This window comes from Phyllobates terribilis, unplaced genomic scaffold, assembly GCF_046119375.1.
Source record: "Phyllobates terribilis strain yellow unplaced genomic scaffold, ASM4611937v1 Scaffold_5__5_contigs__length_657084704, whole genome shotgun sequence".
NCBI classification, from domain to species: Eukaryota; Metazoa; Chordata; class Amphibia; order Anura; family Dendrobatidae; genus Phyllobates; species Phyllobates terribilis.
Window position 1 is genome coordinate 136,467,183 of NW_027362765.1, and position 14,751 is coordinate 136,481,933.

Sequence of the window (14,751 nt, forward strand, 5' to 3'; positions counted from 1 at the left end):
TACCACAGTAATAGAAATATTACGTCTGAGAGCAAGTGGGAGGTTTCTCTGGTCAGGAGCCCTTAAGCATGCAACACCTCCTGCCCAGACCTGGGAGGGGAGGAATCTGCCCTTATAAACTGGGTCTGGGGCGGGATTAGTGAGTCAGAGCCTGGAGTGAAGTTCCAGACACAGGGAGAGTTACAGCTGGGAGCTCTGTAGGAGCAGGAGCTGAGTGCCAGGGACTGGAAGCAGATATATTGCTCGTCCTGGCTGAAGAGACTACTACCGGACAACGGAGTCCGAGGCTGTGGGAACCTCTAAGTCCAGCAGCAGAACCCAGTCGGCAGGGGATTCCAGGTCCTCTGGCCATAGAAGCCCGGAGTCTCAGTCACAAGGAAGGGACCAGCACCGCCATCGAGGAGCGGAGGCTATCAGAAGGCCCCAAGTCACCAGCCATACGGGTGAGCACCACACGGTATACTCAGGGACGTGGGCTACTTCCATTCGCTTACAGCAAGGTAGCCAGAAAGAGTGCAGATAGACGGGGAGGCCTGGCCAGGGGAACTCCTGCTTGCTCACAGACTGACCAGGCCCCTTATGCTAGCCAGTACTCCCGGGAGGGTCTGCCTTAATATCATCAGTAAAGACCCTGAACTGCACTGCAAAGACTCTGAGTCGTTCCTACTTTCTCACCGCATACAGCACTACTAGTACTGGGACGCCCGCACACCATCACCCTCATCATCCACATTCCCTGCCCTGAGGCTATACTCTTCCCGTGGGGAGTTATCCCATCCTTTGCTGCGCACACCACACCAACCTCAGCGGTCTGCCTCGCAGCGGCGGTACACCCTGCCCACAATCCACGGGTGGCGTAGTCGGACATTAAACCACAAAAACCCTATAAAGACTGCCACTGGTTTGACCACCCTGAGCCACGGGACCGGGTCGCCGCCACGGAGACTACAACCCCCAGAGACCCGGCTCCGGGTAACCCACACACGTGCACACGCGGCCCAGGGGGCGCGTCATTTACAAGACTTCTAATGATTTTTTTTATGTTTTAAAATCCTAACATGCATCCCATTGTGGCTTTGTTCACATGCAGAATTTTTGGAGCAGTTTTCTTATGCAAATTAAAAGCTGCTTTTTACAGTACCAGGAAAAGCTCTGAGATTTCAGAAATCTCGCTTCGACTGAATTGAGAACTGCGGCGTTTTTTAAATCTGCAGCGTGTCAGTTTTTACGTTATTTTTGCAGCATTTATTTCACCCACAGTAAACAATGAAAAAGTGAAAAAAAGTTGCAACAAAGTTTTTTGCTGTGTTTTTCATGGCTAAGTAATGAGTAGTGATCTACCCTGTTATACTTGTACTAATATACCGCATGTATTATTAAGTAATCCCCGTAAATTGGAAGAAGTTATTAGATGGCGGTGCTTATAACCTACTTGTTCAAATTTGTTGTTTTCAGGAAGTTTTCTAAATTTCGACCCAAATTTGATTTGCATTGAATTGATTTGCTCATCTCTAATATCTTCAACTTACTAATATATCAGTTTTCAAAGTTGTGTCCTGATTTCTTTATTAGTGAAATTGTGTCCCCTTGTTTGGAAAGTCTTTGGTTCAGTTGTGATGATGCTTTTGTGATTATACACGTCATTCATCTTCCTCCAAAGTAACAGACACTTGCGGACGCTGAGTGACGTGTTTGGATCCAATATATTGGTGGGTATGACGTCCAGCCCAACAATGGGGCCTGGCTTCACTAATTAAAAAGAAAGGGACACAGCTTCATAAACGGATACATCAGTAGGTTGTATATTTTCATCTTCAAAACTAATTTCTTAAAGGGGTTGTCTCAAGTTTCAAAGATATCCCCTATCCATTGGCTAGGGAACAGCTTCCTGATATATGGGGGTCTGATAACTGCAACCCCCACTGATTCCGAGAACTGTGGCTTTGAAGAGCCCTGTGTGAATGGAGCAGTGGTCGATCAAGAACAGTGGTCGATCATTCTTAGTGGTACCGCCGGAGACAACTGAGCCCTGCGTTCTGAGGGTCTTCGGCCCTCGCATAAGAATGAGAGAGCAGCAGTGCGCATGATCGACCACTGCTTCATTCACACAGGGCCCTTCAGAGCCGCAGTCCTCAGGATCGATGAGGGTCACAATGGTCAGACCCCTAGCAATTAGGAAGTTGTGCCCTATCCATTGGATAGCTGATAACTTCCAAACTTGAGAATACCCCTTTAAAGGGAATCTGTTGCCAGGTTTTTGCTACCGCAACTGAGAGGGGCACGATGTAGGGACAGACACCCTGATTACAGCGATATGTCACTTACTGGGTTGCTTACTGTCATTTGGATAAAATCCCTGTTTTATCTGCTGTGGATCTTTCAGTTCTCTGAATGCAGAGCTCTGTATAACCCCACCCACACCACTGATTGGCAGCAGTCTGCCCATGTACAGTGTACACAGAAAGCTACCAATCATTAGTGGGGGCTGGGTTATAAAGAGCTCGTGAATATGGAGGACTACCTGGCAAAAGGTTTACTAGTCCTCTAATCTCTGAGTCCTGTTGATAAAACACTGATTTTATCAAAACTACACTAAGCAGCCTAGTAAGTGACACATCTCTGGAATCAGTGTCTTTACCTTATGCTGCTCTCCGATTAGCTGGCGAAAACCTGGTGACAGTGTCCCTTTAACATTAGTTATAATGTATTTTGTTGTTTCAAGGCAAAATCATTTTTTTCAGCCTGTTCTCTCAAGTGAAATCTTACTGGGTCAGGGTCCAAAAAAAAAAACTTCTCAGCCCAGGGAAACAGGCATGTAGAGACCTCCCGGCAGTTACATACCGGAGAGTCATTTTATCAAAGCAAAAAGATCTTCACTGTGAACGAGTACAAAAAATCTCCAGCACTCTACTCCATCTAGTATTCCGATTGTGAGGTGTCCTCTGAAAATACGAAGGACCCATCTTGTGATGCAGAAACTTTGCAGTGTTTGATAAGTGTGAAAAGAGTCTAAATGAGTGAATTTGCCCTCTAAGGCCACAGCCCCACTATCAGTATTTGGTCAGTATTCGGTCAGTATTTTTTCTCAGGAGTGGGAGCCAAAACCAGGAGTGGGTGATAAATACAGAATTGGTGACTTGTTTCTATTATACCTTTTGTCTGATTGTTCCTCACCTGGTTTTGGCTCCCACTCCTGAGAAAAAATACTGACCGAATACTGATAGTGGGGCCGTGGCCTTAATGTGAAAACTAAAACCTCAGTATCTGCCACCAAATCTTGCTGCAGGTCTTTCGCAGTAACTTGAGGATTTTTGACCACCTGCCTTCTCAGGAATCTGCTGGCAGCCGGTGACAGCTTCCTCTTTCTGCCATATCCAGGTAGTGTAATCAGTGTATAACTTTGAACTTGTGAAACATGCTTCCTAATGTAACTCCAGGAACATTCAATGCCATTGTATTTTCCTTGTCTGTGAAATGTAATGCTCTCCTATCTTAACTTCTTGGACCATTCTTTTGACAACCCAAGAATGTTAATGAACTGGAAGCCATTGCTCATGAGGCATGCCACAAGCTGGTGTCAGGCTTTGCATCATGTTTGCAGAAGGTCATGTTTTATTACTTACTATGGTTATCTATAGAAGCCATCATAGCTGAGCAAATCACATAATCCTGTAATTCAGAGCTGACAGCATAGTATTGTTTCCTTGCCTGCTCATAGGTCTAACTAAAGGGGTTATCCGGGAAGATGCTTCTTTTTCGCTATTGGGTTAAGAACTTACAGGAAGGTAGTTACTAACCACCTGCCTGTTCTGCCTGGCGCTGATCTTTGCCGGCTCATGGTCATGGACCGTTCCTGCTGGTGTTTCTGCTGCTTTCTTTGACCTCACACCAACACAGCAGCTCCTCCTCTTCCCAACTGCTCTGTCGAAGTGGTGTTACTGTGTCGACGTCATGCTGATTGACAGTGGGCTCCCCATTATCAGGCAGCAGGGTGCTGGCTGACAATGAGCATGACATCGGAGGTGTCGCCTCTTCAACAGAACAGAGGAGAAGAGAACAAGCTGCTCTATCGGTGTCACATCATCGGAAGCCACAGAATCACCGGCAGGAGCAGTCCATGACCACTCGGAGCCGGCAAAGATTGATGCCGGGCAGAACAGACAGTTAGTTAGCAAGTGTCGCCACTAATAGAAGTCATGTAGAGGTAACCTGTGACTCCCTGGCTCCTGTGGAACACAAAGACCTGGGAAATGATCCAACTTGAATTTTTACTTCCGCAGAAGTTCAAGGGCCCTGGTTTGTAATGGCCTATTGTGTTTCTATTGTTAACGTTTCACCTTACATAAACTATCTATTTATATATCTGTGCCTCGATTAGATAAATTCTTCAAATATATCTCCACAAGGTCTTATTGATTTTTTAACTTTTTCCAGTCTCGACAATTCAAGAACACTAAAAATATAAAATATGTTTCACATGATATAATAATAAAGAAGCAGATAGAAATAGGCTAGTAATGAAAGTCCAGTATGGCACTGTAATGCTCCGTATCTTCAATAAATTGCACAAATAATCTATTTAAACTTCACTGTAAGGGCATTTATGGAGTCCTTACAGGGGTGTAACTATAATAGGTGCAGGGGTTGCAAACTCTCTTGGAGCCTAAGGGGCCCAAAAAGTTCCTTTGGCCTGTATAAAAAGACCAATACTATTAAAGACTTACAATAATTGGAGCTTTTGCATTGGTGCTCATGAGCTTCAAGTTATGACACTTATCTGTTTGTAACTTGTATTCCTGTGTAAATTGTCTGATTTTAGATAAAAAGGGACAATATAAAACGGATATGCAAAGTAAACAGAGAAAGTGGCCACAGTGGATTTTTCTTTATATTCTGGCTCTGTTGTGTAAGAAGATATTTCAAACTTAGTAAGATCCATTCTCACTGGAATCAATAGGGGGAAATAGTGGGGTTGTTCACTTTTATCTTTGTCTTAATTGTGGACATGATTTTGTGGCACTTAATCATCAATGATTTTTGCTAGTGATGGGTGAGCACTAAAATGCTTGGGTGCTCGATGCTCGGGTCGAGCACATTGGAATACTCGGGTGCTCGACCCGAGCAACGAGCCCAATGTAAGTCTATGGGAAACTCGAGCATTTTTCAGGCGGCTCCCCCTAAAAATTGCCCAAATCCATGGGAATAGTGCTCAAATGACATGGGAACAGCATGGCGAAGACCCCTGGAAGCATTTCTGACTCCCAGGTCACTGCTGTCAACAACGTTGTGAGAGGTATTACGCCACTTTTACGGACTCACAATAAAACATACCAAAACGAAACCAAAATGGATTTTCCTGGGAAATATGTTAAGGAACATCCTTTCCAGGGTAATGACTTCTATATAAGGCAAAAATACTCCTTCACACCTTGGGCTATGTTCACACTTAGTGTTTTTGATGCGTTTTTGCACTTTTGCATTGCTTTCAACCCTGACAAATGCATTCACCAGGAAATGTAATTTTAACATTTTACAAACTTATCTGGCCATGTGGTATGTGAGATATCATCAGACACATAGTGTTTCATTTATGAAGGAGGGACTCTGAAAGTCACAAAGCATATTTTTATAGGGCCATCAGGCGGCGTTTACTATTCTTAAAGGACCAGCAGTCGGCCCTCACTATTCTTAGAGAGCCATCAGCCGGCTATGCTTTGTTGTTCCCATTACTAAAGAGTGTGTCTCCTATACTGTTATTATGTATGCAGTGAGTGGCAGGTCTGCCCAAAATTTGGACTCCCTCCAATATCCCTTTGAAGAGACTTAGAGGAGGGCCTCCTGAAAACAATGTTCCCATTATTAGGAAGTGGGTCTCCCATACTGTTTGCCTATGCAATGAATGCAAGGGCTGCCAAAAATTTGGACCTACTCCAATGCCCCTTTGGAAGAGACGTAGAGGAGGGCCTCCTGAAAAAAAATGTTCCCATTATTAGGAAGTGGGTCTCCCATAGTGTTGGCCTATGCAGTGAATGCAAGGGCTGCCAAAAATTGGGAGGCACTCCAATGCACCTTGGAAAAGACGTGGAGGAGGGCCTCATAAAAAAATGTTCCCATTAGAAAGGAGCGGGCCTCCTATACTTGTTCATTTTTATAAGAGTCAGCCTGTCAGCATTTTTAGTTAACAGGTGGATGCGCTTATCAGTTATAATTCCACTAGCGGCACTAAAAACCCGCTCTGATAAAACGGCGGCAGGGCAGGCTAGGACCTCCAAGTCGTAGAGAGCCAGTTCATTCCATGTGTCCAGCTTGGATACCCAATAATTATAAGGCACAGAGGAATCACGGAGGACGTTGGTACGGTCGGCAAGGTACTCCCTCAGCGTCTTTCCAAACTTTGCACTCCTTGTGAGTGTACCTCGAGCCTCAGGGCCTGTGCGATGGGAGGGGCTGAGAAAACTCTCCCAGAACTTTGACAGTGTTCCCCTGCCTCTGCTGGATTGGAGTTGTGTCTCTCTCGGCTCTCGGTTGTCCAATGAACTGTGACCTCTGCAGCCAGCGTTTTCAGATGGGAATTTTTTAAATAGCTCTGCAACAAGGGCCTTCTGGTACTGACCCATTTTTGTAGACCTGTCCGCCTCAGGAATAAGAGATATAAAGTTCTCCTTGTAGCGTGGGTCTAGAAGTGTCACCAACCAGTAATGACTGTCACCCAAAATTTTGAGAACGTGAGGGTCATGGGAAAGGCAACGTAACATAAATTCAGCCATGCGTGCCAGACTGGTAACAGGCAAGACTTCTGTGTTCTCACCAAGAGGACGACTGACCATGCTCTCCTCCTCCCTGTCCTCAGGCCATCCACGCTGAACAGACGGTATGACAGTTGTGCAGGTAGTACCGTCTATTGCGCAGGAAACTAGCTCCTGTTCTTCCTCCTCCTCCTCTTCCTCATTGTCACCCAATCCACGTTGGGATGAGATGAGGCTGGGCTGTGTGTAATCACCCTGTATGGTTCCTTGCTCCATCTCATTGTGCTCCGCCTGCAATGCATCCTCTTTGATTGTGAGCAGAGAGAGTTTCAGAAGAAAGAGAAGTGGGATGGTGACGCTAATTATGGCATCATCGCCGCTCACCATCTTGGTGGAGTCCTCAAAGTTTTGGAGGATGGTACAGATGCTGGGCAGCTTAGTCTGCTGCCGGTCCGCCATCTTGCTGTCCGTTCCTGGTGTCCTCCTCCCCCCTGGTGGACCGTGGCCTACCTGGCGATGATCCTCTTCCGTAGGCCGCGGCTCCGCAGTTGATCATCAGGGTCGAGGACCTTCCGTCGCGCTCCAGTGACGTCGGCGTCTGCTGGGCTCCTTCCAGGACCTTACGCAACGTCCGGACGTGAGGCGGGGCTTCAGTTCTCGCGCACTTTCGGAGTCCACGCCCCTCTTCTTCCCGCGCGGCGTCCTCAAGATGGCGCCCAATGGCGGGAAAACTCCACAGATGGCGGGAAGAAGGCTGAAGATGGCGCCGGATGGTGGGAATCTTCACGGATGGCGGGAAGAAGGCTGAAGATGGCGCCGGATGGCGGGAAAACTTCACGGATGGTAAGTTTTAAAAGTCTCTTTTTTTTTTTCAGGCACGCAGTACCCGGTGGTTGCGGGCACGGTATCCTGCCGACTACGCCAAAAGTTGACGCGCCCCTGGGCCTGTGTCGCGCTGCGTTGCGCACGCGGGAGCTTACCCGGAGCCGGATCTCTTTAGGGTTGTAGTCTCGTGGCGGTGATCCGGTCCGTGCCCAGGGAGTCAGACTAAGTGGCGGTCTATGGCAGTAGATGTTAACTTGGATGTCGACTACGCCACCCGTTGAGTGCGGCTTTGCAGCCGCCGCTGCAGAACAGTCCGCTGAGGCCGGTGGTATGGGTGCAGCGATGATGTTATAACCCCCAACGGGAGGGGTATGGCCTCAGGGCAGCAGGAATAAATGATGGGGGTGATGGTGGTACACGAGCGCAACAAAGACAACTCGGAGTCTTGGTGGTGCAGTTCAGGGTCTTTACTCACGGTTACTCGGTTACTGCTCCAGGCCACCGCTGCAGAGGTGGCCGCCTGTGTCGCGCTGTGCTCACCAGGTGAGGAGCTCGGTTAACTTCCAGGTCTTTCTGGAGTGCTTTGCAGGACCCCCTTTATGTCCCCTGTCTCTGGTCTTCAACCCCACTAGTGACCACGCTTATGTCCAGCTGCCTCGGACCTTCTTGGTGGGCAAACGTTGGCCTGCGTTTCCCAGGTCCTATGTGGTGCCTTTCTAGCGGGTGTGGTGAGGGGCTGCTCCACATGTAATGTCGCAGCCTCCGGTTCTTAGTTGAGGGTAGTTTCTCTCCTCCACTAATTTGGGATCCGGTTCCCATCTTCTTGACCTGACCCCCCTACTCAGGTAGCGGCGGGCGTGTGGTGGCTACCAGCCAGTCCACACCCCTGGGGTCCCCTCTGTCCTTCCTGGAGCCCAGTCTGCTCCTCTTCCTCCTTCTTCCCTCCTCCAGGCTCAGGCCTCCTGACAGGGCCTGCCTGTGGAGCAGAGCCCATAAAGCAGCTCTGCTCCCTGTCTTCTCCTCTCTCAACTCCCTCCCTTTCCAAGATGGTGCCTCCCTTTATACTCCTGTACAGAGTGCACCCAGGATCTACTTCCCCCACGCACACACTACTGGGTTCCCTTCTCTAGGTGTTCCCTCCCCCCACTCCAGCCAGGGACATGCTCACTCGTGCCTGCATAACTAATGGGAGCACCGTCGAGCTGTCCCCCGGAAATGTGGTGTAGTGCATGTGGGTGTTAGGGTCCTGAGCCACACTCCATCCTTACCTGGAAGTGAGATATCACACATCCGGGTGAGATGCAATACCTCTGTAGCAACCGAACCCTCGGGGTGCTACAGGTGGACTTTCCTAGTAACTGCATTGTTGAGGGCACGGCTAATGTTGTGGGACACGTGCTTGTGTAATGCGGGGATGGCACACTGGGAGAAATAGTGGCGGCTGGGGACCAAGTACCGAGCAACGGCTGCCGGCATCAGGTTGCGGAAAGCTTCCGTCTCCATGAGCCTAAAAGGCAACATTTCGAGCGCAAGCAGTCGCGAAATGTGGAAATTTAGTAGTGTGGCCTGTGGGGCGTTGGCTGTGTATTTGTGCTTGTGTTCCAAGGACTGGGGTATGGACAACTGAACACTGCGCTGGGACAAGGGCGTGCTTGCTGATGGTGCTAGTTGAGAGTGTGCAACGACAGGTGCAGGGCAGAAGGCATCTTCACAAGCACCATGGACAGTTGATTGGCTTGCACGCACAACAGCGGAAGAAGCAGTGGTGTCACCCGCAGACACTGTTCCTGGACCCTGGGGTTCGGCCCACAAAGTCAGCTGCTTTGCTGCCATGTGCCTGATCATGCTGGTGGTGGTCAGGCTGGTAGTTCTGCTACCTCTGCTGATGCTGGCCTGACAGGTGGTGCAAATGGCCTTTTTGAGGTTATCGGCAGGGTCTTTAAAAAACAACCAGACTCGGGAAGACCTAACAGTTGTACTGGCAACGTCCGTCGTGTTGGTGTTAAGGGGAAAGGTTGCCCAGCTTCTGTCTGCGGCCACCACACTTCTTCTTCCTGCCTGTTGGGGTGCTCTGCATGACCTCCTGCCAGGTTGGGTCAGTTACTATATCATCCACCACCTCGTCTTCCACTTCCACACCCTGGTCCTCCTCCTGACTTTCTGGCAATTGTGTCTCATCATCGTCGACCTCTTTTGACCCTTTCCCAACGTCGCCTTCGTATGACCGTGGCTGCTCAAATATTTGAGAATCAGTACATGCGATCTCCTCTTGCGCAGCTTCAAGTGGACCAGGCGAGAGGCCTGAATCTATTGTGAACATCTCTTCGGAGTGTCCAAGTGTGGGATCAGTTGTCTCTAGGCACTTGGCATGGTGGGAGGAAGGAGGATAAGGGTGAGGAATATGTGGTCCAGACTCACGGCTACTGAGACTTGACCATGTGGAAGACAGGGTGGTGGTGGCGGCTAAGTGACTGGAAGCATTATCTGCTATCCAACCAATAACCTTTTCACACTGCTCTGTGTTCAATAGTGGTGTTCTGTGGTCCCCTATTAATTGGGACAGGAAGGTCGAGCAAGAAGATGTGGGTGTTTGTTGTGGCACAATTTCAGCTTGTCCACGGCCTCGGCCTCTTCATGCACCATCACCATCATGTCCAGTTCCCTGTCCCTTGCCACGTGCTTTGCACATTTTAAATGGAGGACAATATCTTCCACCCTCACTACAAATGGCTGAATGTGGAGTGGTGCTGCTGTGCCACCGGGCGTAAGGTGGGGCCAGGAGACCTGCAGTCTCCTGCCCTCCGGATTCTGCTGCTGGGTCTTCAGTGCCCCACAACCACGGACTCCGGTGTCCCGTTCCTTTGCGCTTCTCTCCTGTGAGAGTGAGCTTGTACACAGTTCCCTTCCCCAGGTCCTTCCTCGTCGCTGTCCTGAATTCAACTCCTCTCCACTCACTCTAACTAACCCCGCCCCCAGATTCCAGTTTAAAGGGGAGGAGCTCCCCTCTCTGGTCTGGAGCCAGGAAAGTGTTGTATGCTGGTATACTTGATTAGGGGAACCCTCCTTGCTTCCAGGCATGGCATCACCCCTTGTGAGGGAGGCAATGCCACTGTGGCAACCGGACCCCTGTGGTGCCACAGAGGACTACCTGGCAGTAGGTTTACTTGTCCTCTAGTGATAATATCCTGCTGATAAAGCAGAGATTTTATCAAAGCTCCAGCAAGCAGCCCAGTAAGAAGTGACACATCGCTTGAATCAGCATGTCACGCCAGGTGTGGGAAAGACTTAGTGCAACACAGATGGAAGAGGGAAAGGGAGCCCAGACACTAGGGAAAGGGGGAAGTGGAGACCTCCTAGACTGGTCGAGTGTCACCCTGTCTCAACTACCGTCCCTATATTGCCTCTTCAGCAATCGCCACACACATGCCTCGCCCTGTCTTTCCCTGGTGTATGGCTAAGGCTAGGGAAGGGAGGAGATGAGCACTAGTCAATCTCCACTAAACTTTATAGACAACAAGGGTAGACAAACGGGGGAATTGCTTAGCTTTAGATGACTCCAGACAAATGCAAACTCAGCCTCAAGCTCCAGAGAGGGTGAAGTGCTGCTCTTGCTAAGCCTACACAAGTAGAAATTAATATAGCCGGCACCTCCCTCTCAGATACACCAGGTATATATTCACCCAGGCCAGGGAGCTAATTACCAGAGGGAGGTAGCCGCTAGGTTCTAGAGACAGCCTCTCATCTAAGAAGATGTCTGTAATGGCAAACGTAGTGATCTCCTGCAACAACTGCAGGGCAACTGTCTGTCACCTCTGACACACCCATGACACAGCATTTCTGCCTCTACATCACGATGCTGTCAGAAAAGGGTGCAAAAACCTGGTGACAGTTTCCCTTTAAAAATGACCTGTCGCTTGCCTTTAGTATTGATTTATTTTTATATGTCACTGTTCTGAATCTGGCATTGTTTTTCATTTTTTGTGTGTCTCTTTATTCCTGTATGTGAATCTAGTCTTGTTAGTCAAATGGGCGTGGTCCTTAACTCTTCTGTAGGAGTCTCACTGAGGACTGCCCCTAGTTGGCCAAAAAGATTAGATCAATATACAAAGAAGAGGAGGCCATATCTCACGAATGGAGAGGTGCAAGAACAAAAAATAAAAAATAACCAGATTCAGGAAAACTGCAGCATTTGCACCAAGTAAAAAAAAAAATAATAAAAATTGGCAAGTGAAAGTTATTCTTTAAATGAAAACTATTAGGAATTATTTTACAACAATAAAAACTATATCTGTTTTGTAGGAACCTGCAAATGCATTCGAGTGGGGTCGGGGGGTGATATCCATGTACTCCATCCATGTAGAGTGTATTGAAATGTCTCCAATGCACTTCCAGACTTATTTGCATGTAATTGGTCTAGAAGTGAAATATTTGAATCGATATTTGAATCTATACATTTTACAAGGAGAAGATCTAGACATTATGGCTGGCCATTGCTCTTACTCATACAGCCCTGCTACATACAAACCATCACTGCTGCCGAAAAAAGGAAGTGATATACTGTAGTAATAGATCATCGTCACGTACAGAAAGGGTGTTGTACTCATTAGAGCTTTTTCTAGCTCAGGACAAATCTAATTTGAGCTTTTACTGCAAAGTAGGAAAAGTGTAAACTAGGTGTGCCAGCCAGCTCCTACCTACTATCTGTAGCAAGTAGAGCAATAAAGTGGTACGTGCGTTCTTCCAAATATTGAAGGGTGAATGATCCCAGACCACAGAAACACAAGTTAGTAATTACCAATATAATTTGTCTTTCATTGTGGTGATGAATTAAAAGTACCAAGATTTGCTTTAAGGCCACGGCCCCACTATCAGTATTTGGTCAGTATTTTTTCTCAGGAGTGGGAGCCAAAACCAGGAGTGGGTGATAAATGCAGAATTGGTGACTTGTTTCTATTATACCTTTTCTCTGTTCCTTACCTGGTTCTGGCTCCCACTCCTGAGAAAAAATACTGACCGAATACTGATAGTGGGGCCGTGGCCTAAAAGACATTTGCTATGTTCTTAGGTCACTTCAGACCCCAAAACATAATAAAGGGAGCAGAGGTAAGGGAATGTGCTGAACAGCAGGCCCCATGGACCTCATTGATGTTAACAAAGTCCATGAGTCCTAGTATTCAGCGCCAGAAGACTGGAAAGAGCGATCAGAGGATCGGGAGGGGGGTTGCAGTGGTGGAAATGTATCAAGCAGATTGATTTACAAAAATTTTCAATTCTGATGAATCCAGAGTTTTTGGGAAATTCGTAGTAAATTTGATTTATTCCAAATCTCTAGTATTGAATGTAGAAAGCTGGGTAAGGACCTACTCTCAGTAGAAGTCACTTTTTCTCCTATGATCCAGACAACGCGGCGTTGTACGGGGCAGGTATATATTAGGATAATTATGGTTAGTAATAATAATCTCTTCGTGGTTCCAGTTGATATAATCAGAGATCATTAACTGACATTCTTTAGTCGCGAAGCTTGCAATTTACAAGATTATATCACGCTACGGACTACAAAGGCATAAATTAATGAGTTATACATTTTCTATGCCAATGAGTGAACCTATCATGACATGTTCAGTACATTGCACTAAGCGTTTTTTTTTCTTTCCTGAGTTTCTGTGAAAGACTGGGCTGTTTAGTTTTCTGGGACTTGTGGTTACCTAGGGCTGCCCATTAACGATCAGACACAAATAGACTTTCAGTACACTTTCACTGACTCACTACACAGCCAAGGTTCTTTTTACACTGCAGAAAGTCCCCAATATATAATGGAAAGCTGCCTAAGGCTATGATGACATCACATTTTACCCTACGTTCGAGACTCTGTCAGGGACTTCCTTCAGAAGCCCCAAAAGATGGGATTCATATACAACTCCCAAAGGAACCTTTCACTATAATGAGGCAACCTTAGTCAAGTTGTGCTCTAGCCTCTGTTCTGGCATAGTCTATGTTTCATAGGCGGACGCAAAAGTGTGGTAGACCATGCTTTCGTGTCTGCCTAAAAGAGACTGACCTTGCCGAGACGGAGGCCAGAGTACAAAGTGACTCAACCTGCCTCATTATAGTGAATGGCTCTGTCTGAATCCCTTTTTTAGGGGCTTCAAACGGGAATCCCTGGTAGTGTTTTCGAACACAGGGTAATGTGAGCATAACCTTCCAATGACATTTACTTTTTTACTAAATGTAACTGTATGGAATAAGCCAACATGAAAGTGAAAAAGCTAAATACTCTGACCTATACCGCCGAATGACAGATATGTTTATAGTATTCCATAAAAGGTTTGCCGGCATATGATAAATCTAAAAAAATGATGCAATGTGAAAAGACCCTACAGTCAAATGTCGAGAATCACATTCACAACTAGACTACGAAGCCTACAAAAGCCACCTGTCATTTACTCCAGCTGGATTTCGCTCTTCTTCTGTCTCTCCAGGTGTACGCCACCAAAGCCGCATGTTTTTACATATGTCAGTGTCAACTCACCCAGGAGCAGCAGACGGTGGATCTGTTTGTACGCTCTTTTCTCTGCCTTTAGCATATCATCAATAATTCGGCTCCTTTTCTTATCCGCTTTCTGCTGGTTCCGCAGCTTCGAAGAATCTGTGTCATTATTACATCCATCATCGTTACCCCCAGACCCAGAATCACTAGTACAGGAAAGTGCATGGTCTCCTAACAGCCTGGGCCTGAGGCTGGAGCACATCCCCATAGTGATGCAGTTGAGGGACACAGTTCTTAAAAAGTTTTAATATCCAATAGCCAACATATTCCGGATAACAGAGAGTGCACCCCGTAGGCAGCTGTATGAAGTTCTCCTCGTCCCACTGTAAAGTGTTCTCTCTTACTGTATTCCCGTGTTCTCCTCCTCTCAGCCTAGCCTCCCGGACACACTGTCCCTCTCCCTCCCTCCCTGTTTCTCTCTTGCACTGTTAATTTGTTTGAGAAGCTAAGGAGAACATACTCTTTAGTGCCACGTGACTAGAGAGCACCCTGCTTACCGTAATGTTTAGAAACTCAGGCCACAGCAAGGGAATCCAGGTGTCGTCTGATCCAAGTGGACGTTTTATCCTTCGCGGGAAATACAGGACGGCAGATTTACGAAAACACTGATAATAGTTGAGTTGAACAATTATA

The 14,751-nt window shown here is 47.3% G+C and overlaps 1 protein-coding gene across 1 annotated transcript in view; it reads right to left on the bottom strand.

Moving 5' to 3' along the window:
- Window positions 1-14,535, bottom strand: part of GNAS (GNAS complex locus) — a 178,293-nt gene extending 163,758 nt beyond the window's left edge. The window contains exon 1 of the mRNA XM_073683047.1: window positions 14,101-14,535. Coding sequence (XP_073539148.1) covers window positions 14,101-14,326 — 226 coding nt within the window. The 5' untranslated portion in view covers window positions 14,327-14,535. The remainder of the gene's footprint in view (window positions 1-14,100) is intronic.
- Window positions 14,536-14,751: the final 216 nt, after the last annotated feature.